The sequence below is a fragment of the Cuculus canorus genome, chromosome 23 (genome assembly GCF_017976375.1).
Source record: "Cuculus canorus isolate bCucCan1 chromosome 23, bCucCan1.pri, whole genome shotgun sequence".
NCBI classification, from domain to species: Eukaryota; Metazoa; Chordata; class Aves; order Cuculiformes; family Cuculidae; genus Cuculus; species Cuculus canorus.
In genome coordinates, this window is record NC_071423.1 from 5,001,665 (window position 1) to 5,026,259 (window position 24,595).

The window sequence follows — 24,595 nt, forward strand, 5'->3', positions numbered from 1 at the left end:
GCACAGCGCTGGCCGGAGCGCGGCCTCCTCCTCCTTAATTGCAAGCAATGTGCCCTACCCTTGATTATTAATCTGTTTTTAATTCTATTAAGAGATGGCCAAGAGAAAAAGAGTATCAATTTGAGATTAACAAGGTTATTAGCACTTAATTATGTGAGGTGTCTTTGTAATTGAAAAGGAAAAGAGGCAGCGCCATAAATATCCCCGGTGCTGCGCTCCCGGGGTTTGCGGGCGGCTCTTTACTCACCAGGCTGCGGAACCATAAATATTAAATATCTAGCAAAAAAAAAAAGAATTACAAGGCAGAGCGAGGATGCCCTCTGGATATTCCGGCGCCGAACGTTCTTGCATTTACAAATATTCATTAACTGGGATCTGCAAAGTTATTTCCACCAAGACTCGGCGAATAAGCGGGAGAGAGAGAGAGAGAGGTTATTTAAAAAAATAGAGTCTAGAGTAAATATTATTAGTAATTTTTATCTCTGCGTGTCCCTAATTATTCCATAATTAGGGAAAGTGCACATATGCATATACAATCACTAACCTGTCAGTCTCGGGGATTTGCCTTCCCACCCACACTGACGGCTCCGGGAGGGGAAAGGGATTTTCCCCTGGGTGGATCGGAGCCGCCTGAGGACCCCACCACGGCCCCGGCCTTCGGCGCTCACCGCTCAAAGCCCGTGATGGACAATGCAGCCATCGGGCTCTGCTGAGCATCCACACCCCCAGAGCCACTGCTGGATAGAAGGAAATAAAAATAACAAATCTTGATCTCTTTTTAATTAAAAAATAAAAGATCTCAGGAGGGAATGGTAAAGGCTCACCTGCCAGAGCCTGCTTGGCGGGAGCTACTGGGAAAACCCAACCACAAAACAGGCAGCAGGAGAAGCCACATTCACTCTCGCCAGGATAGAACCCAGGGTGGCCAAGTTACAGGCGAAGCCCACAGCCCATCACCATCCCACCGCAAGGGATGCCCCTCCACCAGCTCCCCACCATCCTACTCTGAGGGATCCCACTCTGCCAGCTCTCACCATCCTGCTCCGAGGGATCCCACTCTGCCAGCTCTCACCATCCAGCTCCATCAGCCCTTCAGTGTCCCACCCCGAGAGATCCCACTTCAAAGGATCCCACTCCATCGGTTCTTTGCCATCCTGCTCCAAGGCTCCTGTTCTACCAGCCCCTTACCACCCCGCTCCCAGGCTGCCACTGCCCCAGCCCTTCCTCATCCCGCTCCGAGGGATCTCACTCCACCAGCCCCTAAGCACTCCCTGGCATCAGCAACCTTCCCAACCCCCGGGCAGGGGTCACACATGAGAAATTCACCCCTTAATCTTAACTAAACCCATTCCCAATGAGCTCATCAACAAAAATCTAATTATGATGTGTGAGGCCGAGCTTAATTGCTTGTCCTTGACATGAATAATGCACGGCGTAAGCCTATTAGCTGTGGTAAGCCTATTATTGTTATTATCGTGCTCACTGTCAAAAGTATAAAACAGTGGAACTGGGGGGGAAAAATAATGTTGTGCAATTAGCAGCAAACCACCAGACAAATAAGCTCGTCAATTGTCAGAGGGAGCAAGCTGCTCCTTAGCCACCCTCATTGGGGGCTGCTCCGGGGTGAAGCCAGCCCATGCCCGGAGAGACAGACAGGCAGGCAGCGGCCAGATCCTGGCATTGGCAGGAGTGTGTGTCCATTCTGGCAGCACGGTTACCCAGAAACGGAGGAATCTGCTCCGAAAGCAGCTTCTCCACAAAGCCACAAGCTCAAAGCTGGGAGCACGACTCAGTGATGAAGCCTGTCCTCTCATCCATCCATCCACCCACCCATCCCTCTCCCATCATCCAAAACCAGGCACTGGCCCTTGACCTCCCCCCCAAACACCACTCGGAGGCTCCTTCACATCATTTGCTAATTAAATCCTGCTACTAATGAGGAAATCGGGATGCAGGAGGCAGCTGAGCACGGCTGCCTCCTGCGCACGCTCTCCTCCCCGACTTATCACCCCTTGCAGGATGTTTACAATAATTTTTAATTTGCACAATTATTAATCATTTTTCTATCTGCCTAATTTGCATAATAATTACTCTGCTCAGTGTTTGCCACGACTGTGAATGACAGTGTTTTAAATTAAATTAAGATTTTAATATTCATTTTTTGTGGTTAAAGCTAATCAAAGGTGCTGCTCGGTGCCAAGACTGGGGCTGCTGCCCTTCCAGAAGCACTAATAAAGAGATCCACTTCCCGGTGTCACTGCCTTTATCTCCATCATCCTTCTCATCCCAGAGGATCCCCCACAGCATTTTCCAATTGCTCTGCTGCCAGAGCCGCCCAGCTGCAGCCGGGACAGGAGAGCTGTGGGGATGTGGGATGCAGACCAAGGGCATCAGACAAACCCACCTCACAAGCATGGGGCTGGGATTGGGGAGGGATGCGTGTGAATAAGAGGTGGTTTCTCCCACCTCGGACTGGAATTTGACCTTGTTCATGCCCAGCATCAAGCAACAGGCACCCGCAGAGAAACCCACACCTCTGTCACACATGCCCAAGCCTGGGGCCCCCTCTGTCCCCTGGGAACAGCACGGCAGCTCCCGCAGCCAGGCACAAGGACACAGCACCCATCCTCGCCTCCCCTCTCCCTCTCCCACCACGTTTGAGCCTTCGGGGAGCTGCAGGAGCTCCTGCTGCTGTCACAGCAGCACACACTCACTCAAGCAGGGCAAAATCATAGCATCATGGAATCATTAAGGTTGGAAAAGACCTCTAAGCTCATCCACGAACACAGGTGGGATCCGTAAGTTCCCACTTATAGCCTGAAGACTTCAGAAACGACATTAGGAAAAGCAGAGCCAACGGGAGATGGCGATGGTGGCAACGAATACAATATCCACTCCTTCTGCCGGCAGCTCTTGTCCCTGCCTTAGAAAAACCACCACCACGCTGAGCCGAGTGAAAAAAGAATACTGTTATTTACAAGTGTACAGAGATTCCAGGAACACAACACAGGGAATAAAAAAGCAGGGAAGGAATTCCCAAAACTCTCCCACTCCAGAAAAGACTTTGTCCTTCAACTTCTCACCACAGCCCTCCCCATGCTCAAGAACCACCACTAAGTGTGATTCGAGAAGCACCGCGAAGAACAAGTCCAACGACTGGCCCCTGATCACTACAGACAAGAAGAAATCTCCATGGAAACCACTGCCTGTGTTTCATACCTGCACCCTGGGATGCTCGCAGGAACAACTGTATTTATTCCACAAGTGCTTTCTCACAAGCAGGGACGGCAGGAAGCTCTGCCTGGCCTCCAGCTCAGAGCCTGACGAATGTGACCACAAGAGAGCAGTTACACTTCACGTTGACGCGTGCCTCCAGACCGCAGCGCTGGGAAGTGCTCAAGCTATCAGCACCGCTGTCCGGAGAGAACGCTGGGGTTACCGATCAGGACAGCCAGCAGGGGAAGCCACTTAAATTCCCTCTACATGTGTATTTCCACCAGAAACTGGCCCCCCCGGAGTTGCAGGGTTTCTTGAGGCGTTGCTGTCAAACACAATGCTGCCTGCTGGGCTCCTAGCCTCCTGTAGGAGAGCGTCAGGGGCAGGCAGCGAGCTGCTTCCCGCTCAGACAGGGCCAGAAGCCGAGCTTCTTGAAAGTCGCTGCCGGTCGGTGACTCTGTGGACCAAAGGTGACCACACAGACTCAAAGGAAGCCTTCTGGAAGCACTGCGAAGGATAAGATGTACATCCAACACCAGCCTAGAGGTGGATCAGCTCCCTACAGTAAGTAGTTCTGGGGTATTGCTGCTCTCTGGAAGAACTCAAACACAACTGGAACTGCAATGGAGCTCGGGAACCCAGTGGATGAGGCTCACACTTCAGTGACTGAGCGTTCAGACTTCCAGAAAAACCTGAGATTTAGGACACCTGAAGACTTGTGAGCCACCCTCAGAGGACAAAGCATTTGGCATCAAACAAGCATACAGTTTCTACAGTTTGTTAGAAGACAAACGGACCAGAACCCAAACCCCACAGCACTTCACAGGACAGTCCCCGAGAGCCAACATGTGCCAGCAGGCAGAAGCCATCGCGTCTCCCCTCCGTGCTCAGCTGCTGCATTGCTCCAGGAAGCGCTGCTGCCATTCTCTGTGCTTGTTCTCCCTGTCCAACAAGAAAATCCTCCTTGGACATCTCTCCTCTAAATTCAGCCTTGCCTCCAGTCCCCTGGGACGTCGACCACCAAGGACAGAGATGGGTCTGGGCAGAGTGAGCCATTCCTCACAGCTCTGGCAGAAGCAGGAGGCGAAATTCTGGTTTTCTTTGATACTTTGTATAGTTCTTCACCTCATCTACATGTCCTCAACACTCCACTTGTAGGCGAGCTCCTGAACTGCCTTCTTGTTGGCTATCCTGGCAAACCGCTGCTGCTCGAATCCATTGGACCTATAAAGCGACAGCAAGAAGACAGTGGGCTGCTTTTCCGAGGCAAGATGACTTTTTAGAGACATAACAAGCGCTCCACTGCTTTTTACTCCAGCTCAGATTCCCCCTCAGTCTGTGGCCAGCAGCAGTGAGCATCACTGAAGCTCTTCACACCCTCAGTGACAGAGCCATCCTCGCTCCCTTCTGCCCTGCATCCATCACCCATCCATAACTTAAGCTCACTCACCCGATATCTGCAAATCTTTACATCGTGAACTCTCTGCAGCGAAAGCTCATTTACTTCTCCCACATTCCAGTAGCAGGAACACGTACCTGTCCACACCGTCCCAGCGATGCCCAGGCCATATGTTAAACCTGTTGAGCGGAGGTGCTGGTCCCTTGTACCTTGGTTTTTCTAGGAACAGAAAGAGCAACACAGCCATTTGCTGCTGCAGCGCAATCAGCGGTTGCCCCATTGCACAGGCACGTTGCGGAGGCTGCCAAACAGCCAGCAACAGCTCCCAGAGGAAACTCCCACAGGAAACCAAATCTGTTGATTTTTACCCCACCAGACCCTGCTCCCTAAGCCAACAAATAATAGGAACTGTTAATAACAGATAACAGTGCTGCTACACTGGCTCCAGAGCAGAATTCCTTTAGGACTGAGCCGCCCCGGTAGTCTCAGGCTGCTTATTTAACAGCAGCTGCATTTCTATGATGTCAGGGCCATAAACCACAATCCAGTTTAATTCAGCGGCCAAACCTTTTTCTTTATTTTCCTTGGCCTTCCTTTTCTTGATAAGGTCAGCCATGGGGTCTCCTTCTCTCTCTCGTTCCCGCAGCATCCGATCCAGATCCTGATCATCGATATAACGGGCCAATGGCTTCTCCATCTCCTTTATCGCATCTTCCACATTCTGCTGCTGTTGCCTCCCCTGTGCCAGCCTGAAAACACACACACACAGAGTTTCACTCCCAAACCAAGCAATCATTTACTCGCTCATTTTGCAAGATGGATCACAGTCCTGAACTTCCAACACGTGCGCGGCGTTCCCAACACACATCCAGCAACAGAGGGGGGTCTATAAGACACATGGAACCCACACTCTCAGTGTCCCAGGCTCAAACCCAGAGCATTACTGAACTTCAGCGCCCACCCCTGTGAAATGACATTCCACCCACACCACCACTGTACCAAAACTGGGCTAAAAAGCCAGGAGCAGAGTGTCATAAGGTGTAACACGAGGCCCCAGGACTAGGGTGGGATCTCTGAGAACCTCACCCTTTTCCCCACTTGGCGTATTGCTCATCTCTCTGGGACTGTGCTTCGTCTTTCTGCCTCTGCTCCAGCCTCTCCTGCGCCAGGTCCCTCTTGCGGCCAGACTTGTCTCGGAAGATGGTTTCAGCATTTCGGGATTCCTCTGTAGGGCACAGAAGCCTTAAGTCAGGTGTTTTGGAACGTTTTTAGACATGGATCTGCTATAGCGAGTCCACAGGAGACCACGGAGATGATCCAAGGCCTGCAGCACCTCCCATATGAGGACAGACAGAGAGCTAGGGTTGTTCAGCCCAGAGAAGGCTCCAGGGAGACCTTAGAGCAGCCGGTGCAGACAGAATAAAAACCCCTCCCTTTTCCTGTGATTTCAGTGGCTTTGCTCTGAAATCAAATTCTACAAATCTTTTATTCTAGAGGCTCAGTGACCCTAGCCAAGACATCCATCAGCACGGCTCAACGCTGCTCCACAAGGATGCTCTCTGGGGCCCGATACAGCATTTAGAGCCAGCTGAGAGCAGGGAAAGAGAAAGCGAGTTGTCCCTGTTCACCATTTTTACACCCCTACCTTCCAAGTGTTTGTTATTCCTCTCATGCCTCCGGAGATCCTGTTGCTCCCTCCGCAGCACATCAGCCGACACCAAGCCAGCTTTCACTCCAGAAAACATCACATTTGCCTGCAAATCAAACACAACTCATGCTTACTGCTAGCTGAGAGGTGTGCAGTGATCCAGAGGCAGAAAGAGACAACCGTGTTACAAAGACATTCTGCTGTCATTCCCAGGAATAACTTCCCAGAACTCCAAAACTGAGAGGACCGAGGCATTGCTCCTCTCCCATACCTAGCGCCTACCTCATGCCTCTTCTCATCTCAAGCAGAGGGTCCGGCACGGCAGCGTGCATAAGTCAGATTAAATTCCTACTCCACGCTTTGTAAGTCATTGGATTTTCCTGGTTTTCTATCAACAGGAAGCAATCTGCAGTTTAAATGGGAAGACAAAACGCTCACCTTCTTAGGAGAACCCTTAGCATCGCGGAGGCGTGGAGGCGAGAGGTCTGGGGGACTCCTTGAATGGCGCTGATCCTTGCCAGATGGCAGAGTGCGTCGTGGAGGGGATAAATCAGAGTCCGAAGATTTACTGTGATTCTTTTTGAGAGGGGAATCACTGCATATACGGCCTGGCCTGTGGTCAGCATCAGAGGCATTCCGGGAACCCCTCCGCGGGGATGGAGAGTCAGAGCCGCGCCTCAGGCACCGCTGGGGTGAGGGCTTTTTCGTGGCTGGAGAAGCAGATGTAGTAAAGAAATACGTAACTAAAAAATGCAGAATTAGACAGAAGCAAGACCTCAAGAGATGACAAACCATAGTGAAAAGACAAGTACAGAGCGACAGCGCAGGAATTCTCTTCCTAAATACGTACCACCTGGAAACAGTGCTTAAACTTTCCTTTTGGACATATATAAGACTTAGCCACCAAACTTTACACCAATGCCAACCCCATTCTAAACCATTCCAATGGAAAAAACAGGATTACAAGAAATAGCTTTACCAACAGAAGCGACAACGTATCTGCTACCATTCCATGATGGCAGACCACTAGTTCCATGCCACTCACCTCTCCAGAGTGTGCAAACATGACCACAGGGCAGACAAAGAACCAGACAGGCAGAACAAACTCCACACACTCACCTTTTGTTCTGCTCTGCTTTTTCAGACTTGGCGACCCAGCCCTCTTCCTCCGAGGCGGTGATGAATCTGCATCGGAACTGTACCTCTTCTTCCGTGGAGGAGACAAATCTGGAGTGGCCTGACGCTTCTGATGTGACGAGGACTTGTCAGAGACACCGTGCCCGAGCCAAGACTGCTCTCCATGGACTCGCCCTGACTGTGACTTCTCCAGGGCTTTACAGCTCTTTTTCCCCATTGCTGAACTGGCGTCTGGGGAGTCACGACGCTTCTGTCTTGGGGGCGAGAGGTCTGGGGCGTCGTGGCGTGGTCGCCTGGGAGAGGATGGATCTGGGGTGTCATGGCGCTTTCGTCTTGGCGGTGAGAGGTCTGGCGAGTCGTGGCGCTTCCGTCTTGGTGGTGAGAGGTCCGGTGAGTCGTGGCGCTTCCGTCTTGGTGGTGAGAGGTCCGGTGAATCGTGGCGCTTTCGTCTTGGCGGTGAGAGGTCCGGTGAGTCGTGGCGCTTTCGCTTAGGAGGTAACAGGTCTGGGGAGTCACGATGCTTTCGTCTTGGTGGTGATAAGTCTGGGGAGTTGTGACGCTGTTGTTTAGGAGGTGACAGGTCTGGTGTGTCATGACGCTTCCGTCTTGGTGGCGAGAGGTCCGGAGAGTCGTGACGCTTCCGTCTTGGAGGTGAGAGCTCTGGGGTGTCATGACGCTGTCGCCTGGGAGGTGATAAGTCTAGGGAGTTGTGATGCTGTCGCTTCGGAAGCAAGGAGTTGGGGGAATCATTTCTCTCTCGCCTGGGAGGGGACGGATCCAGGGTGTCGTGGCGCTGTCGCCTTGGAGGAGATTTGTCCGAGGAATCGAGCCACGGCTTCCTTGGTGGTGAAGGCTCCGGGGTGTCATGGCGCTGCCGCCTGGGAGGGGAGGGTGAAACTGAGAGTTAGATTTGTTTGTTTTACTGCTTCCAGAGTAGAAACAAGTCCCGAGTGAGACTTGTAAAGCGTTAGTGGTCCACGATGGAAACAACATGAATTCACACTTGATTCTGAGCCTCTAGGTAGTGAACTGCATCACCAAGCCACGAATTTCCCAGAGCAGATCCCAGAAACTGCAGACCGAGATGGACAATGCCAGCAAACCAGGGTTAACCAAGGGAAAAGTTTGTAGTTAAGCCTCATACCTCACAGTTGAATTAGCAGCTGCTGAAACATCCAAACTCTGTGAGTCTCCATTCTGGTCTAAGGAGAAACAAGCAAAAAGTTACCATCTTTCAGGTTCTCAGCAGTTCAGGGTATTCAACCAGTATTAATTTTAGCTTGCAACGGCATCGTTTGGAGCAGCTAAACATCAGGTAAAAAAGTCTGGGCTCACCTCCTAGAAGTTTCCACTTAGTATTTGTCCGGAATTCCTCCATAAGCTTCACTTCATCTGGACGCTCATCAATAAATTCTGCCACCTGAAGAGAAAAAAATAAAAAGAGTCAACAGCAGATCTGGAGAAGAAACATTTTGCTGTGAGGGTGGGGAGGCCCTGGCCCAGGTTGCCCAGAGCAGTGGTGGCTGCCCCATCCCTGGAGGGGTTCCAGGCCAGGTTGGATGGGGCTCGGAGCCCCTGATCCAGTGGGAGGTGTCCCTCCCATGGCAGAGGACTGGAACTGGATGGGCTTTGAGGTCCTTTCTAACCCAAACCATACCATGAATCTATGATTTCCACCCTCTAACAGAAATAATGGTGACCTTCAGTCAGCTACAGATCTCAAATCACCTTCACAAAGCTCTCCCCTTCAGCATTCCTCTCTCAGTCACTAGATTCCATCCCGCAGCACAGCTGGCAACCACACGATCACCCTTCACCTTATCTCAAGTGGCAATTTGGAAGCTGAGAGAAGCACTGTGCAGGCCTGACCGTGCGCTGTTGGTCTCTATAATCGTTTTTAAACCACAACTGGATGAAGTAAAGGTTGCTATTGTCTGCAGGGAGTTAATTCAACCTCCCAACGTTTCCACAAAGAAAATGCACCCATCCCTGCGATACCCTGCTTACCACAGGCATGTCCCCATCGTCCTCCTCCTCCTCCTTCTCCTGCACAGCAGCAATGCTATTCCAGCTGACATCGTCATCCACAATGCGCATCCTGGGAGTGGGGACAGGGGTCGTGCCATCAGCCCTCCACCAAGAGACGTAATGGCCCCAACTGCTGCCTGCAGAGGGGATGAGGGGACCCTGGGAAGTGTCTGGGGCCCGTGGCATGGGGAGAAACAGGGTTCGGGAAGGCTACCAGCCCCGTGCAACAAGGGGAAGGGGCCCCGGGGAGGGTTTGGTCCCAGTCCCACATAATGGGGACAGGGAGGTTCCAAGGAGGGTCCCGGTCTTGGTCCTGCACAACAGAGAGGGAGTGGCCCCCCGGCGAGGGTCACGGCCCGAGTGACGGGGAGAAGGGAGGCGGCGGGGAGGCTCCCGCTCTCGGCGTCACGGAAACGAAGAGGGGCTCTGGGGAGAGTGAGGATTCCGGCCCCGGCCGCACGGGAGAGCGAGAGGGGGCCTTGGGGAGACTCCTGGCAACATCAGGGCCTCGAGGGTCCCAGCCCAGTCCCAGCGCGGAGGACTAGGCCTAACGCGAAAAGCGGCGCCCGGCCCAGGCCGCGGCCTCCCCGCTCTCCCCCGCGGCTCACCCGCCTCTGCCGGCGACTCCCGGCGCCTTCTTCTTGCGGCGTCGGCGGGGCTGGACGGCCTCCGGGCCGCTCAGGTAGCGCCGCAGATACTCGGCCTTCGACAGCCCCTGCGTCGCCATAGTGGCGCCAGCCAGAAGCGGCGCCGGAAGTGAAGGGACAAGCGAGGGGCGGAGCTCAGCGAACTATTTCGTCACCCATGGGGGCGTGGCCAGGGCGGGGGGCGGAGCTCAGCGAACTATTTCGTCACCCATTGGGGCGTGGCCAGGGAGGAGGGGCGTGGTCACGAGAAGCACAGACACGCCGCCTCCATTCACACGTTTTATTGGGGAAGCGCTGCCCCCTCTCCTCTCCCCTCCCCGGTCCCGCTCCCCGCCGCCTCCGGGCTGCAGGGTTTCCCAGCAAGGGGTGAGGGGCGCATCCTGGTCCCAGAGCCAGCGGGGAAGAGGCCTGAAGGGTCCGGCTACCGGCCCGGGGCTCCTTCTGGCTCGTAGCCCTCCGTCCTCATGTCGTTCAGCCCCAGCTCTTCGTTCTGCTCGAATGTACGCTCGTAGCGCTCCACTCTCAGCTCGGGGTCATCCTCGGGGGCATACACGTTCTGCAGGGCAAGATGGTGCTTAGTGAGGGCACAGGGATTGCGATGGGATTCACTTCCACAGGCAGGAATTGTCTGTTATCCATGGAGAGCATCGCCAGAGCACCAGCCCCAAAGCCCAGCGAGCAGACAGCGCTCCCCTCTTCCTTCCCAGCCCCAAATCCCAGGAGGCAGACAACACTCTCGTCTCCCTCCCCACAAAGCCACCTTTGTTTCCTTTCCCTGGACTCACTGCCGGAGCCCTGAAGGGAACCCTGCCCACCAACATCCATCATGGAATAAAGGAAAACCAACTCAACCTGCTCAGGAAGCTTTGAAGAGCACATCCCTAGAGCACACCACTCTGTACCTGGAGATAGCTGTTGCCTGCAGGGTCATCCATGATGAAGTGAGCACTTATCTTTCCCTCAATGATCTGCAGAGAGAGAACATCCAGGCATTAAGGCTCTTCCTGATCCTTCGGATCTTCCAGCACCAACATTCTCAGCACACACTAGGCAATTCCAACATTCTCCTCAGTTAAGAACCAGCAACCACTTGATAAAACAAGCGAGGCAAGTGCAGAACAGCCAAAAAGGTCTGGCAGCTTGGTCGGGGAGTTGTTAGACTCCTGTGCTGCAGCACCAGGAATGAATCCACATTGCAGAGCACAGAAAATAAGGAGTGTGCTCACCTCCTGCAACTTCCCAAGGAATTCCTGCAGCTTTTTCGTCTTGCTGGGTACAGAGCTGTCTCCCAGAGTGAAGGGGTTTCTTTCCACCTGGAAGAGCAGACCCACTCCCTCAGCCTGCTGGGAGATGCCGGCCCCACCACCAGGCGAGGTATGGATGCAGAGGGGTCAGAACTCCGTTGGGAAGTGGCACAGGATCACTCACCAGCTCCCTGATGTCCTTCAGCAGCCCTTCCAGTGTGGTGAACTTCCCACCCAGCGCTCCCATCCCCAGCTCAAATTCCAGCTCAGGGATCTCCACGCTGCACGTCTCTGACTGCAAGGGCAAGCACCCTGTGAGTCCTCACAGACGGACAGACAGACACACACTCCAGGAGAAGAGGGCAGCTCTCTGAAGGCACTGTACCTTTAGGATATCCCTCGTCATGTCGGAAGGGTCTGTAATCCGAAGACTAATCCTGGTGCCTTGTGGTTCGATTGCTCCTCCAGACTTCACCTGGGAACACCCAGCAGTCAGCTTTCTGGACTTTTACACTTTAGAGGGAGCCCGAAAGCCACTCCCAGACTGCGGACAGTGTCCCTACGCCTCCCAGTCATGGAGATGACCGATACGCACCAAACAGAGCTATTCAAACCAAATTCTCGCCTTCCCTTGTTTAGGAAAGGAAGTTGGACCCAGTCTGGCCTTGCCTCATACGCCGGCCTCCGCAAAGGCTCTGCCTCCCACCTGGAAGCAAGCAAGGCAGCTCCTCTCATGACACTCCCTGTAAATCCAGCCTCCCTTCCACAAAGAGGGAGGAGGCCCTGAGGAACACCTGCCCACCAACAAACACACCATTGCTTCCCCTTCCCAAAAAAGGGGTCCGCAGCTTCCCAGCTCACCTCGTTTGTCCTGTGCCCACAGGAGTCACAGTTCGTGGCCATGATAATCACTTCCTTGAAGTGTGGGATTTCTAGAGCAGGCAGTCAAGGAAAACTTGACGGAAGGGAACTCTCGGAGGAGCAGCCTGCCCTCTCTTCACAGTTTCCATCCTTCCCAAGGCAAAGCAGGAGCTCACCGGCAAACTGTGACCAGCGCCAAGGCAGACTTGCACCCTGACAGGCTCTGCTGGATGTGATTTACTCCTGCCTTACGGATGCAGCAGGAAGAGGCAGGAAGAAGAGAGACTCTTTCCCCACTGTCAGCCTCTGTGCAGACGCCGTGGAGGGCACCGATCCACACCCATCCATGCCCACGCTCCAAGGATACGCACTAACTTCATATTCGTGCTTGCTGGTGCGTTGCACTCGGGGCAGTTGGTGTTGAACTGCAGCACCTGCGTCACAGGAATGGAGAGGAGAACCGGGAAGCCTGACCTGGATGCAGCCACCCAGGCACAGCCACTGTTGCACTATAAAGCCACCCACCTCGTTCCTCAGATCCTCTGCGGAATCAGCTGGCTTCTCTTCCAGCTCCTCTCCCTGCACGAAAGGGCACGGAGAGCAGAATTAACTTCTGTTCCCAAATTCTGAGTCTCCTACAGCGCAAGGGGACGGAGCAGCCCCACTTCCCAAGCCGCCGGCCGGCTGACAAGACAGCAGCCGCTCCCCTCACCTCCAGCCCCAGCATGGCAGCCTGCTCTGGAGTTCGCCGGTACCGCGTCACCACCAGAGCATCGTCCTTCTGTGGCGCGTGAGGGTTCTCCACGAAGCTGTTCCCTGAGGGATCGTCAAGGATCTGCGGGAGAAGGAAACCTCAGGAAGACAGCCCAGGCCTTTCTCGTGCAGAAAGGGGCTGCGCTCCTGCAGCACTCACAAAGGTGAAAGAGGAATGCACTTCTTTCAGCTGCTTCAGTTTACCAATGAACTCCTCGATTTTATTTGCCACCTCTTCATCCGTTGCCTGCAAGAGAGGACATGGGTGGGAGCTCTGTTAGGGCAGCCCAGAGGCAAAGGCAGTGCTGCCAACAGCACAAACTGGAGCCAGGAACACTGCACAAGGCCAGCAGGCAGAGGACAAACAAAACTGGCATCTGCCAAGCCGTCATCCCTGAGCAGCCTCCCCTCTCCTTACCCTGCGGACAGGCTGGTCCTGCTCCAGGCCCGCGACAGCTCTGTCGATTATCCCTTCTATGGTGGTAAGGACTTGGGAAAGGAAAGAGAACACAAGTGACAGCGTTGTTAAATACACCGCAGCGGGGCTGCTGGCCCTGCCAGCTCACGTTAATCCCTGCCAGCCTCCTCACACCAGCATTTGATTCCACAGAGCAGAGGGCAGGTCCTTAACCAGTGCCTACAGCATAGCGAGGGGCACAGCCCGCATACCCACCTCCCTTCTGGGTGAAAGCAGGGATCTCAAAGTCCAGCTCTGGGATTCGAGCCGTGGCACAGTCAGTCTTCACCACCTCTCTGTTCATGTCCTGCACAGGGCAGGCGAGAAGAGGCGTTAGGAGCAGCTCCCACAGGCCCAGTGGCCACACCGGCATGCATGGCGCTCGCCACAGCAATGGCATTCGCTCCAGCGTCCTCCCCATCACACAGGGGAAAACGCACAGGCTTTAAATGGTCACTACCCAAAAAATAACGCTATTCCTCAAAAGACACAGAGGATAAACGCTTTATTGCCCACACATTTCCAGCTGGCAAGGGACAAGGCAGTACTGGCCACGCTGCTGGGGCAGGAGGGGACCCCACGCTCACCTGGCGGGAGGTGACAGCCAGGGTATAGCGCACACCCTGCTCTTGGATCCTGCCTGCGGACTGGATCTCTGTGTTGGACCAGGAGCAGCTGTCGCAGGCGAAGGAACTGACGATGATCTCTTTGAAGAAGGGGATCCTGGTGAGCAGGAGCCGCGTCACCCCCTGGGGCAGCGAGGGGCTTCGTGGGAACCCAACTCCTCAAGGAGCCGTTTCCCCTAGCCCCGCTATTCCCACCAACACCCCTGCAGGCAAATCCCCACCTGGGTGCTCCGAAGCCCTTCCCAGCCGGTCCTGCCTCCCTCAGGCTTCCTGCCCGCCCATTGCACCCCCAACTCCACAACAAGTGGCCTCAGCAGGTCCTTGCCCACTCCTGTCCTTCCCTCACCGCCCTGGCCCCCCAGTTCCAGCAGCCCCTTCCTCACCCCCCTAACCCAGGGGATGCTTCTCCATTCTCCCCCACTACCTCGACAGCTGCTTCCCCACCACGTATCCCCCACCCCTCGGTAGCCCCTTCCCCATTGCTCCCTCCTCACCCTGGCAGCCACTTCCCCATTCCTCCTTTCTTCTCTGGCAGCCCCTTCTCCATTCCCTTCTTTCTCATCCCTGCAGCCCCTTCCCCGTCCTCCAACCCCCCTTCCTTCCCCATTTCCTCTCCCTTCTCAGGTAGGCCCTTCCCCATCGCTCCCCCTTTTCCTCGTTCCCCCTTCCCATTCCCTTCCCCATCCTCACCCACCTCGTTCTCCCCCCCTTCCCCGTTGTCCCCCACCCCGGCAGCCCCTTCCCCGTTTCCCCACTCCCCCTTCCCCGGTAACTCCTCCCCCGTTGCCCCCCACCCCGGTTCCCGGCTTCCCCTTCCCGCCCCCCCTCACGTTGCGGAAGCAGTTCATGCACAGGGACTCGATCTCGGCCGGCCGCTGCTCCCCATCCTCGGCGCTGAGGGGCCGGAACAGGGACCCTTCCCCTCCTCCCGCCGCCGCCGCCGCCTCCACAGCCCCTAACGCCGCCATGGCTGTTTCCGCGCCGGTCACGTGGGGCGGATGGGACAGATCACGTGAGGCAGAGCGGTCACGTGAGGCGGGGACAGATCACGTGAGGCAGGACTAGTCAGGCGAGGGGGACTGATCCCATGAGCCGGGCTGTGGTCACGTGGGCGGCCGTCGCGGTGGCGGGGCGGGAGCGGTCACGTGAGGCGCGGGCGGTCACGTGGGACGAAGGCCAGCCGCGGCCGTGGCGGAGCCTTTATTGCGGTGCAGCCCGGCCCCGCCGCGCCTCCCGCTCCCCGCTCAGCGCCTTTCACCGCCCCGATCGCCCAGGCTGCTCGCCAGGTCCTTCCAGAGAGCGTCGAGGCGGGCAGGCAGGTCTTGGAGCGCGGGGGGGCCGGGCTGCGGCTCTCCCGGGCAGCAGGAGAGCTTGAGCCGCATCTCCTCCGCCTCCCGGTCCAGCGCCCGCGTGAAGCCCCGCACCTGGAGGTGCGTGTCCCTGCGGAACTGCTCCACGCGGCGCTGCACCTCCCGTGCCAGCTCCTCGGCGGCGGCCGGAGGCGGCTGGAGGTGGTCGGGATCGCGGCTGAGCTGCTCCGTCAGCTGCTCCTTCAGCTGCTCCTTCAGCCGCTCCAGGTTCCTCTGGATCTGCTGGTGGAGATCCCGGGCGTTCTGGGTCAGCTTGGCAGAGAGCTCCTGGATGTACTCCTGGAGCTGCTCCGGGCTGGCACGGCTGTGGGGGACCACGTTCCTGTGCAGCTCCTCCACATTGCGGTGGATCTCGGTCACCAGCCTCTCAGCGTAGGGGTGGAAAATGGCCTTCACCTGCTCCGTGTGGAGCGCGATCTTGTCGGTGTAGTGAGCCATGAACCTCTGCAGCTCGTCTGCACCCTCCAGGAGCTGAGCCGTCACCTCCCGGCTGGGCGTGAGGTGCCGCCGCAGCTCCCGGGCTTTTAGGGACACCTGGTCCAGCAGCTCTTGCGTGAAGGGCTGCAGCCGAGAGCGGAGATCTTCCAGGTTCTTGCCCACCTTGTGGTGGACCTCATCCACATACGGGGACAGTTTCACCCTCAGGCTCTCTAGTTCTTTCCTGACGAGCTTCCGCAGGCTGTCAGAGTCCTGGTAGAGCTGGGGCTGGAGGCCCCTGTTGAGGGGCACCAGCTTCTCCAGGAAATTTCCCACGTAGCCAACCCCATCTCGGATACTTCCCTTTGGATTTCTGCACCAGACAGCAGATGTGCTTACCTCCGTGTCTCCTCTCTGCCCTCACACACCCTCAATGAAAGCCATTCCCATCAGCTTTTCCATCCCCAGGGAAAGGGAGATGGGATGGTGGGGACCAAGGGAGCTTGGTGGGGGCAAGTGTGCAGCCAGTCCCCGGAGCAGGGTACTCACGCGATGTCCCTGCCTGGCTTCCCGCTCTGCCCATGCTCCGGGCTCTCCTTGTCGCTCGTCAGCTGGCTTAGGTATTCCCAGAAGCCGCTCTGTGCCGGCTGTGCTGGCGACACTGCAGGCAGGAGGGCAGCGCTCAGCAGGGCGGCCACAGCTCTCCCTTCCCACCCAACCCGCATCCCGGCTCTGCCCGGAGCAGAGCGAGCTCCTGGGCTCAGCACCCACCCGCCGAGGCAACCAGGAGGGTGAGGAGAAGCGCAGCCTTCAGAGGTATTTGCCAGGCCGGCATCCTGCGGGAGAGAGGAGAGAAGCGTCTGTGAGCACCCATGGATCGATGATCCCTGTGCTTCCCAACTCCCTTGCCCTGAGGTGCCCGGATCAGCTGGCACGCACGTGGGATGACGCCCAGCTCCTCCAGCCGGGCAGAGCTAAACCCGGTGCCCCCTCCCCTGGCTCCTGGTGGCCTCCTGTATCCCTTCTGCCGGGAGCCGGCTCCCTTTATACACTCCCAGCGGAGCACGGGCGACGGGGCACATTGCAGGGGGAGGCTTGATGGACCTCGCGCCGGGTAAACACAACGTGGAGGTTCCTGAAAGCTGACGTGGGGGTCATCGGACCACCGGCCACCCCTTCGCCTGCCCCGCATCCATCCCATCCTGCTCCCGCCATCCCGGCTGGCCGGACCTCGCCACGGGCAGCCGTAACCTGCCGTGGGGCTGCCCTGTGCTTCAGGAGCATCTCTCCAGCAGAGAGCTCACCCTGGAGTTGCCCCAGTTCCTGCTGGATCAGCCCTTGTTTTCCCAGCGATAAGGGAGCTCTGCAGATTTCCTGGGATGAGGCTGACCCTGCCCTCGCAGCCAACCTTTCCGTTGGGGAGCAAACAGTGACCGGCAGCTGCCAGGGTGGCGAGGGGGGTTGGAGCGGTCGGATGGGGATCGGGACACCAGCTCCTCTCGCACAAATCAGGGGAAAAGGAGCTGGGATGGGTGCAGGGGGCTGAGCCCGGCTCTGGGTGTGCTGGAAAGGGGGCAAACCAGCCCACCAGCCATGTCCACAGCCTGGCAAGAGCGCACAGCTTCCATGCCAGCCACACGGTCTCACTTCCCACCAGGATGCCAAGCCCGCTCTGTGTTGCTGTGTTTCTTTTGCCAGTCGCCTTTCCCAGGGGGAATAAAATGGCACCGTGTTCAGTTCTGATCCCCACGAAGAGCGCCGGCTGCTATCCCCAGGGCTTTAAATCCAGAGGGTGCTGCAATGTTTGCGCTGGAGCAAGTCGGCAAACAGGGATCTGCTGGGACTGGAGTCTCCCGGCTGTAGCTGGGATGAGAGGTCAGGGTTTGGGGCTGGGATGTGGGGTCGAGGTTCAGGGATGGGGTGTGGGGTCCCCGTGGTGGAGGGCAAAGTCCAGCACACCACAGTGGTGAAAGTCCAAGCGGTCATCAACACCAAAGTCCACTCTGCTCCCTTGCCCGTGTGGCCCATGGAGCAGCCCTGGCCACACTCCTATCCCAAATTCTTCCAGAGCTGCTGGGGACAAGGGCCCTCTCCCCACCAGCCCCATCCCTGTGGGGCCATGGGATGGGAGGATGCTCAGCCGTATGCTGAGGCTCTGGAATTGATGGGATTCCCTGGCTGCAGCATCCCTGGGCTGGAAATCCATACCTCCTCCTGCCTATCCTTGACCCTGCTCCCTCTCTCAGGTGCCCTGGGACCCAAATTCAGGGGTGATGCTTTCCCGTTGGAATGCCCAGGTTGCCCATCTGGGCAGGATGTTGGGATGTGGGAAAGGATGGACACGGACCAGCATGTGCTTCACAAGGGCCAATTTATTTCTGCTCGCGGTGTGGGGTTCGGCCACCACGGTGTTCGGGGAGGGAGCTTAGTTCACAGCCGGCTCAGCAGTGCTGAGGAAAGTGGCCACCTTCTCCCGCACCTCCTTCTCCAGCAGCTCCAGGTGGTCCTCCACGCCAGCGGTGCCCGATTCCAGCTTCTCCTTCATCTCCTCCAGCCGCTTCACCAGCTGCTGCCCAAAATCCTCGCCAAAGGGAGCTGCCTGCTGCCGGAATGCCTCCAGCGTCTGCCCCACGCGCTCATCCAGCTGCTTGGCCAGGGGCGCCAGGCGCTGCTGCAGGCTCTCGGCATCACCCGTGGCCACTTGCCGCAGCTCCTGGGCCAGCGGGCTCAGCTGGGCACGCAGCTCCTCAGAGCTCGTGGCCAGACGTCTGCGCAGCTCCTCTGCCGCCCGCTCCATCTGCGCCGTCAGGCTCTCCAGCTGCCGGTTGAGGCCATCCTGCACCTCCTGGGCGTAGGGGCTGAGCCCACGTCGCAGCTCTGCCACGCTCTGCCCCACCTGCGCCTTCAGCTCATCGGCCAAGGGAGCCAGACGCTCCTTCAGGCTCTCTACCCCACCATCGATCTGCTTTTGCAGCCGGTCGGCGTACGGGGAGAGGGAAGCCTGGACGTTCTCGACGTTGTCCTGCAGCCGCTCCCGCAGCTCGGCAGCGTAGGGCTCCAGCGCCTGCCGCAGCTCCCCAGCCCCGCGATCCACCTGGGAGCGCAGCTCTTCGGCGTAGGGGCTCATCTTGGCTTGCAGCTGGCGGATGTTGGTGCCAATCTGCTGGTGCACCTCGTCGGCATAGGGCGCCAGCTTGGCCTGCAGCTCCGCCAGCTCCCGCTGGATCTGCTCCTTCAGCCGCTGCGAGTCCTGCGCCAGCCGCGCCTGCAGCTCCGTGGCGAAGGGCACCAGCCGCCGCTGCAGGTCCTCGGCGTACGAGTTGACGTTCCGCAGGTTGCTCTCCAGCAGGGTGCTGGGGAGAGGGGCAATGTCAGCGCCTCGGTGTGCCCACCCGCAGCCCCTAACCTGCCCGGCACCTCTCGGCCACCTCCGCGTCCCCCTCCAACCCACAGCGCTGCTCACTTGAGCTGCTTGGTGATCTCGCCCTGCTGCAGCTGGTCCACCTTCTCCTTGGCATTGCTGCCCAGCTCCGTGAAGTACTTCCAGAGCACGCTGGCCACCTCGTCCGGGTTGACATCAGCCTGTGCCCCTGCAAGTGGATGCGGGATCAGTGCCGGCACATTCCCACTCAGCAGCTCACCCCGGGACATCGGGTCCCCATTCTCACGTGGGACAGGACCTCCCAAGCCATGTTCCTCCTCACCTGAGACCACGAAGAGCATCAGGACAAGGGCGGCTGCCTTCGGAGACATCCTGAGTGCTGGGGGACACCTGCACCGAGCCGAGAGGATGGGAGCCCCGGGAGCCACTTGCCTGTGCTGCGTCGGGTTGGGACCTGTTGTGCCGGGAGCACCCGGCCACTATTTATGCAGTCACAGCACCCTCAGCAGCTTCCACGCAGGCTGTGACGGTCCCCGGGCTTGGACTTTAGCAAAGGCGCAACGTGGAAGTGCCTGACATGTGCACAGCCCTGACATCACCACAGCCCTGACATCATCACAACCCTGGCATCATCACAACCCTGGTATCGCCCACAACCCTGGCATCACCCACAGCCCTGCCGGCTCCCAGCAGGGTGCCAGGTGCCAGGGCAGAGAGGAGATGGGGGGAACACATGGACACCCCGTGGCCGAACCCCTCCTGGGGGCAGAGACCCCCCGGGGCAGAGGGGACAGCGCGCCATGGGGAGCAGCTCCCGGTTCCACACCTCCATGGGATGCGGCGATGGCTCTGCTGTTGCTGGCTGCTTGGTACCCAGGCTGTGTGGAACCTGGGATGTGTGGTACCCAGGCTGTGTGGTGCCTGGGCTGTTTGGTACCCAGGATGTGCAGAATCTGGGATGTGCAGTACCTGGGCATGCAATACCTGGGCTGAGTGGTACCCAGGATGTGCGGCACCTGGGATGTGCGGAACTTGGGAGGTGCAGTACCCAGGCTGTGCGGTACCCGGGTGTGCAGTAGCCAGGCTGTGCAGTACCTAGGCTCTGCGGTACCGGGATGTACAAAACCTGGGTGTGCAGTTGCCATGCTGTGCAGTACCCGGGATGTGCGGTACCTGGGATGTGCGGTACCCAGGCTGTGGGGTACCTGGGATGCGTGGTACCCTGGATGTGCAATACGCAGGCTTTGGGGTACCCAGGCTTTGTGGTGTCTGGGCTGTGTGGTACCCCGGCTGTACAGCACCCAGGATGTGTGGTACCTGGGATGTGCTGTACCCAGGCTGTGTGGTACCCAGGCTGTGTGGCACCTGGAATGGGTGTTATCCGGGCTGTGCGGCACCGGGGATGTGCAGTGTGGCAGGAAACAGGGTCCAGGAGATGCTGCAGGCCCCCCTCAGCCCTGCTCCCGGCTGTGCTGGGCCTGGGACGTGCTGTGAGGCAGGATACAGGCTCAGCGGATGCTGCGAGGGCTGCGTGGGGGCCCACGAGACGACGTACAGGATGGCATCGCTCCCTCCAAGCACGAGCTCCTGCGGAAGCCTTGCCACAGGGAGTGGCCGGGCACCCGCAGCTGCGGATGTTGCACCCACGTGATGCCGGTGGGTGCGTGGCTGGAGCTCAGCCCCATGCGTGTCGCCGGCCGTGGGCGTTGGGCTCTCGGCACACGCCCCGGGATGCTCAGCCCTCCTACACCCGCTGGTGATGTGTCCCGGCTGGGGCGAAGGGCACGACGGGCAGGGATCGGCCAGATGCTCACCATGCCAAGGTCCAAAGGGCCCTCGAGGTGCCCCATCACCCCAGCCCGGTGGCATCGTGCCCGGGAGTCCCACGCCAGCCCCAGGCCTGCCCGCACTGCACCGGTGTGCACACGTATGTGCAAAAGAACACGTGTGCACATGCATGCATGCACCAGCACATGCATGCAGACACATGTACATGCGTGTAGACACATGTACATGCGTGCACACACAAGTACACGCATGCACATGTGTGCAGAGCCCCAGCCAGCCCCCGCAGCGGGATTTCCCAACTCCTGGCCCCTCTGCCGCGATGCTGGCAGCGGGAATGGTCCTGGGGAACGCGCCCCCTCCCCGTCCGGCCCCACCGCCCTTGACCTTTGCACAAACCCCCCCGGGGGCGGCTGTGGGGAGGGTATAAAGTGGGGCCGGGGCTGTCCCTGCCAGCAGAGCCTGGTGCAGGTGAGTGACAAAGCCCCCAGAGCGGGTTGTGCTGGGGAGGGGGTGTTTCACCCGAAATAAGGGAAAATTAGGGGGTTGTAACAGGATGGGGTTGGGATCTGTTGCCCCCCACCATGTGCTCTGCTCTTTCCCCAGCCATGAAGGCATTGCTGCTGTTTCTCCTCGTCTGCGTGGCCGTCCTGGCGGCAAGTAAGAGCTGGGCGAGGGATGCAGGACGAGAATCGGGAGAGGGCTGAGGGGGCTGCGGTGCCTTACAGGGGCACCCAGACCCCGGCCCCGTGCCCCCCAGCTCCCACCAGGCTTCTGCTGGCAGGGGCCGACACGCCCAAGGAGCCGGAGCCGCTGGTGAAGAAGATGCAGGAATTGGCGCAGAAAGCCTCAGCCATGGCCAAGTCGGCGATCAGCATCGTGCGGGAGTCGGAGGTGGCTCAGCAAACCAGGTGCCCCCGTGCCCCTCGCCAACGCCGTCCCCCAGCATCTCTGCCAGCGCGGAGCCAACCCTGAGCCCCTTTTTTTGCAGGCAGTGGCTGGCGAACAACACGGAGCTGGCGAAGCAGCGGCTGGACTGGGTGAAGGAGAAGCTGGTGGAGCTGTGGAAGCAGGCGCGGGCTGCGTAGCCCCACGGGGGCTGCCCAGGCTGGGGTCTCTCCCCACAGCTCCCACCCTGTGTCGCGGGTTTGGCAATAAAGCGGCGCTGAAGCAGGCGGCTGTGGCTGTGTCACTGCGGAGGGGCGAGGGAGGGCTGGGGGGGATGCCCAGTGCTTGTACCAGGGTGCCGGGACCCCTTGCCATGGGGTGACAGTGGGGTACTTGAGCTCCCGCAAGCCGGAGGGATCCAACTTCAGCTCCACCGCTCCGGCAGAGCCCTTGGTGCCCGGAGAACCGTGCACGGGGCCAAACCGGCTGCGCTGGGCTCACCGGTGGGGATCCCAGGGCTTTTCCCTTCTCTCAACCAGAGCCCCCCAGCACCACTGCCCCCCTACCAGCATCCACTGCAAAGACTGAGCGAGCTCCAATAACTTAAGTCACGTTTATTTGACAAAAGGAAGGCAAAGCGGAGAGCGACGCCAGGTCAGGGAGGGAAGGCGGCAGGAGTGGGGGACGCCGTGGGGCTCCTGCAGCCCTGCCTGGGGGGAAGAACCGCAGCGAAGGGCAGGGAGCGGCCGTGGGGCTGCGGGAGTGGGGACAGGGTCAGTCCCTGGCCACGCTGGCTGGCGGCTCAGGCGATGCTCTTCTGGAGGTCCTCCAAGAGGGTGATGAAGCGGTTCTTGAGGGTCTCGGTGTAGGGGGCGACGCGGTCCTTGAAGTCGTGCAGCAGGGGGGTCACCTTCTCGCGCAGGTTGCTGATCTGCTCCATCACCTTCGCCTGGTACTCGGCGGCCTGGGGGATGCCCTTCTCCCGGATCTCCTCCAGCTTCTGGCTCAGCTTCTGCCGCAGCTCATCGCTGTAGGGCGCCACGTTCTTGCGCAGCTCCTCCACGTGCCCGCGCAGGCGATCCCGCGCCTCCTCAGCCACCGGGGTCAGCTTCTCCTGCAGCAGCTCCAGCTTCTGCTTGGTGAGCTCCTTCATGTCCTGGGCCACGGGTGCCAGGCGCTGCCGGTACTGCTCCAGATCTTCCGTCCACTTGGCTGAGAACTGGTCCAGGAAGGGCCGGATTTTCTCCTTCACCTCCTCAAGGTCCTTGCTGAGCTCCTGGCGCAGAGCTTCCGTGTCCTTCAGCCACATCTCCCGCACCTCCTTGTAGTAAGGGGCCAGATCCTCCCGCAGCTTGGCAGCAGCTGCGCCCAGCGTGTCCAGGTTGTCGGCCAGCTTCAGGCTGCGGGCAGCGCAGGGAGGTCACGCGTGGTGCCCGGGGACCCCCTGCCAGCCCCCCGCCATGCATCCCCCACTTACTCCAGCTGTTTGCCCACGGCGGAGGCATCGAACTGGCTGATGACTTCCTTGCCGCTGGTCTTCACCGTCTCCAGGTACACATCCATCATGTCCTTGAGGCGGTCCAGGGGCGCCTGGGGTTCATCGTGCTGCCAGAAGTAGCGGGCTTGGGTGCCTGCGGGGAGAGCGCGGGGTACTCAGGACAGGCTGGGATGGTGGCAGGGATGTCTCCTTCCCTACCTGGGGACCCTCCTGGCTTGGGAGAGGACCAGGGAGCTGCTGGGGTGCAGCCGGGCTTGCAAAGTGCTTCGGAAGCCAAGTGCTTCCAGCAGCGCAAGCGTTGAGCTCGGCTGCCCCATCCTGCTCCATCCTGCAGGGATTTGCAGCCACCACCACCCCATCCCATTCAGACCTACCCGTCAGGCAGAGCAGGGCGAGGGCCACCACCACGGCTCTCATCTTTGCGCTGAACCTGGAGGGGAAGAGCACGAGAGTTGGGTTCAGGGGGTGTCCCAATAAATCCAGCGGGATCTGAGCCCCCCTCTCCCAGCCCGCAACGAGGGGTCCCGGCAGGTGCCGCGGGCCAAGCCTGCAGGACGGATGCTGAGGCTGCTCCTTGGCTGTGCCGCCGCGCCCCAGGGGGAGCAGGGCTCTGGCTCCTATGGTATCACAGGATTTGGGGTCCCCTGGAGCAGCCCAGGCTCTTACCGGGACTCTCCTGCCGCTGCTGTGCTGCCAGTCGTCCCGTCTGAACCGTCTGCTTCCCCACCACCGCTATTTATGCAGGAGGGGGCCGTTCCCGCAGGAGATAAGCCAGAGCTCCAGCCCAAGAAATCGCTCCTCGGCGTGGGCGATGTGGCGCGTAGAGTTCAAGGATCGCGCGCACGGGCCAGCCGAGGAGCGCTGGCTTGGCAGGGGCGGCGAGCAAACAGGGGCTCCCCGCGGGACACGGATCCCTGGCCAAGGAGCCTGTTTACGCTCCCAGTGACCCAGATTCCTGCTGGCTCTGCGGGCTCTCGGCAGCCCCCGGGGATTGGCCCGCAGCCCGAGGACGAGGTTTACACCGGCAGCGATTTTGACCTCCCGAACCCCTCATCCTCCCCTCGCCGACACCGTGGGGTTCTGCCTCATCTGTCTCTTCGCTGGTGGGACCCACACAGCACACGTCACCCCCTTTTCCTGGTGCATCCCAAAAGAAGAGGGGCCGGGAGCTGTGTCCCCACGCCCCGGGGATGGGGACAACGAGGCTGAACGCAGGGGGAAGAGTGGGAGATTGGGTGC

General features: G+C 58.8%; 6 protein-coding genes across 15 annotated transcripts in view; 1 reads left to right on the forward strand and 5 right to left on the reverse strand.

Annotated features, from left to right (window-relative positions):
• BUD13 (BUD13 homolog) overlaps positions 1-10,290 on the reverse strand; it is a 124,939-nt gene extending 114,649 nt beyond the window's left edge. The window contains exons 1-11 of one of the 2 annotated variants that reach the window (XR_008453404.1): positions 10,037-10,290; positions 9,408-9,498; positions 8,736-8,820; positions 8,545-8,602; positions 7,383-8,278; positions 6,702-6,973; positions 6,261-6,369; positions 5,702-5,840; positions 5,183-5,364; positions 4,753-4,834; positions 3,220-4,440 (exon numbers count right to left, since the gene is read on the reverse strand). Coding sequence is in view for 1 of the 2 variants with exons in the window: in XM_054086936.1 (XP_053942911.1) it covers positions 4,347-4,440; positions 4,753-4,834; positions 5,183-5,364; positions 5,702-5,840; positions 6,261-6,369; positions 6,702-6,973; positions 7,383-8,278; positions 8,545-8,602; positions 8,736-8,820; positions 9,408-9,498; positions 10,037-10,155 (2,127 nt within the window). In the remaining variant the exon portion in view is untranslated. Of the gene's footprint in view, positions 1-2,006; positions 4,441-4,752; positions 4,835-5,182; positions 5,365-5,701; positions 5,841-6,260; positions 6,370-6,701; positions 6,974-7,382; positions 8,279-8,544; positions 8,603-8,735; positions 8,821-9,407; positions 9,499-10,036 lie in introns of those variants that run through there. The other variant, XM_054086936.1, reaches the window with a different exon arrangement.
• A 73-nt stretch (positions 10,291-10,363) lies between these two features.
• Positions 10,364-14,992, reverse strand: ZPR1 (ZPR1 zinc finger). 2 transcript variants are annotated; one of them, XM_054086937.1, is made up of 14 exons: positions 14,847-14,992; positions 13,978-14,139; positions 13,607-13,697; positions 13,352-13,422; positions 13,094-13,180; positions 12,893-13,015; positions 12,706-12,759; positions 12,548-12,614; positions 12,181-12,251; positions 11,705-11,794; positions 11,504-11,614; positions 11,302-11,388; positions 10,978-11,043; positions 10,364-10,631 (listed from the first exon to the last, which is right to left on the reverse strand). In XM_054086937.1, exons 1-14 carry the CDS (start codon positions 14,982-14,984, stop codon positions 10,497-10,499), a joined length of 1,353 nt encoding a protein of 450 aa, XP_053942912.1. In that variant the 5' UTR covers positions 14,985-14,992; the 3' UTR covers positions 10,364-10,496. The 2 variants fall into 2 exon arrangements, with proteins under 2 accessions (XP_053942912.1, XP_053942913.1); XM_054086938.1 differs by having other exon boundaries at positions 13,978-14,113; positions 14,847-14,851.
• Positions 14,993-15,260: 268 nt separating this feature from the next.
• On the reverse strand, positions 15,261-17,580 carry APOA5 (apolipoprotein A5). Of its 7 annotated transcripts, none has more exons than XM_054086944.1 (4): positions 17,451-17,580; positions 16,575-16,639; positions 16,353-16,464; positions 15,261-16,176 (listed from the first exon to the last, which is right to left on the reverse strand). In XM_054086944.1, the coding sequence occupies exons 2-4, from the start codon at positions 16,636-16,638 to the stop codon at positions 15,261-15,263; spliced, it is 1,092 nt and encodes a 363-aa protein (XP_053942919.1). In that variant the 5' UTR covers position 16,639; positions 17,451-17,580. The 7 variants fall into 7 exon arrangements, with proteins under 7 accessions (XP_053942919.1, XP_053942922.1, XP_053942917.1 ...); XM_054086947.1 differs by having other exon boundaries at positions 17,458-17,540; XM_054086942.1 differs by lacking the exon at positions 17,451-17,580 and adding an exon at positions 17,059-17,432.
• Positions 17,581-17,698: 118 nt separating this feature from the next.
• Positions 17,699-20,154, reverse strand: APOA4 (apolipoprotein A4). 2 transcript variants are annotated; one of them, XM_054086940.1, is made up of 3 exons: positions 19,508-20,154; positions 19,267-19,393; positions 17,699-19,156 (listed from the first exon to the last, which is right to left on the reverse strand). In XM_054086940.1, exons 1-3 carry the CDS (start codon positions 19,554-19,556, stop codon positions 18,229-18,231), a joined length of 1,104 nt encoding a protein of 367 aa, XP_053942915.1. In that variant the 5' UTR covers positions 19,557-20,154; the 3' UTR covers positions 17,699-18,228. The 2 variants fall into 2 exon arrangements, with proteins under 2 accessions (XP_053942915.1, XP_053942914.1); XM_054086939.1 differs by having other exon boundaries at positions 19,267-20,154.
• Positions 20,155-21,478: 1,324 nt separating this feature from the next.
• Positions 21,479-22,145, forward strand: LOC128854361 (apolipoprotein C-III-like). Its single transcript, XM_054086948.1, has 3 exons — positions 21,479-21,630; positions 21,755-21,881; positions 21,962-22,145. The coding sequence occupies exons 1-3, from the start codon at positions 21,555-21,557 to the stop codon at positions 22,056-22,058; spliced, it is 300 nt and encodes a 99-aa protein (XP_053942923.1). The 5' UTR covers positions 21,479-21,554; the 3' UTR covers positions 22,059-22,145.
• Positions 22,146-22,457: 312 nt separating this feature from the next.
• APOA1 (apolipoprotein A1) lies at positions 22,458-24,122 on the reverse strand. The gene is made up of 4 exons (XM_009571949.2): positions 24,023-24,122; positions 23,731-23,786; positions 23,336-23,489; positions 22,458-23,258 (listed from the first exon to the last, which is right to left on the reverse strand). The coding sequence occupies exons 2-4, from the start codon at positions 23,771-23,773 to the stop codon at positions 22,661-22,663; spliced, it is 795 nt and encodes a 264-aa protein (XP_009570244.2). The 5' UTR covers positions 23,774-23,786; positions 24,023-24,122; the 3' UTR covers positions 22,458-22,660.
• Positions 24,123-24,595: the final 473 nt, after the last annotated feature.

What these genes read in the sequence shown, in the direction of transcription:
- APOA5 (XM_054086941.1), bottom strand. Translation starts at nt 16,677, where the DNA reads ATGGGTGCTCACAGACGCTTCTCTCCTCTCTCCCGCAGGATGCCGGCC. An exon ending in CCTCCTGGTTGCCTCGGCGG is followed by an intron (nt 16,465 to 16,574) that starts GTGGGTGCTGAG and finishes TCCTGCCTGCAG; the next exon opens with TGTCGCCAGCACAGCCGGCA. An exon ending in AAGCCAGGCAGGGACATCGC is followed by an intron (nt 16,177 to 16,352) that starts GTGAGTACCCTG and finishes TGTCTGGTGCAG; the next exon opens with AAATCCAAAGGGAAGTATCC.
- APOA1 (XM_009571949.2), bottom strand. Translation starts at nt 23,773, where the DNA reads ATGAGAGCCGTGGTGGTGGCCCTCGCCCTGCTCTGCCTGACGG. An exon ending in CGCCCTGCTCTGCCTGACGG is followed by an intron (nt 23,490 to 23,730) that starts GTAGGTCTGAAT and finishes CTCTCCCCGCAG; the next exon opens with GCACCCAAGCCCGCTACTTC. An exon ending in GCCGTGGGCAAACAGCTGGA is followed by an intron (nt 23,259 to 23,335) that starts GTAAGTGGGGGA and finishes CGCTGCCCGCAG; the next exon opens with CCTGAAGCTGGCCGACAACC.
- LOC128854361 (XM_054086948.1), top strand. Translation starts at nt 21,555, where the DNA reads ATGTGCTCTGCTCTTTCCCCAGCCATGAAGGCATTGCTGCTGTTTCTC. An exon ending in CGTGGCCGTCCTGGCGGCAA is followed by an intron (nt 21,631 to 21,754) that starts GTAAGAGCTGGG and finishes TTCTGCTGGCAG; the next exon opens with GGGCCGACACGCCCAAGGAG. An exon ending in GAGGTGGCTCAGCAAACCAG is followed by an intron (nt 21,882 to 21,961) that starts GTGCCCCCGTGC and finishes CTTTTTTTGCAG; the next exon opens with GCAGTGGCTGGCGAACAACA.
- ZPR1 (XM_054086937.1), bottom strand. Translation starts at nt 14,984, where the DNA reads ATGGCGGCGTTAGGGGCTGTGGAGGCGGCGGCGGCGGCGGGAGGAGGG. An exon ending in CTGCCATGCTGGGGCTGGAG is followed by an intron (nt 12,760 to 12,892) that starts GTGAGGGGAGCG and finishes CCTTTCGTGCAG; the next exon opens with GGAGAGGAGCTGGAAGAGAA. An exon ending in CAGAGGATCTGAGGAACGAG is followed by an intron (nt 12,615 to 12,705) that starts GTGGGTGGCTTT and finishes CCTGTGACGCAG; the next exon opens with GTGCTGCAGTTCAACACCAA.
- APOA4 (XM_054086939.1), bottom strand. Translation starts at nt 19,556, where the DNA reads ATGTCTCCGAAGGCAGCCGCCCTTGTCCTGATGCTCTTCGTGGTCTCA. An exon ending in GAGATCACCAAGCAGCTCAA is followed by an intron (nt 19,157 to 19,266) that starts GTGAGCAGCGCT and finishes CCCTCTCCCCAG; the next exon opens with CACCCTGCTGGAGAGCAACC.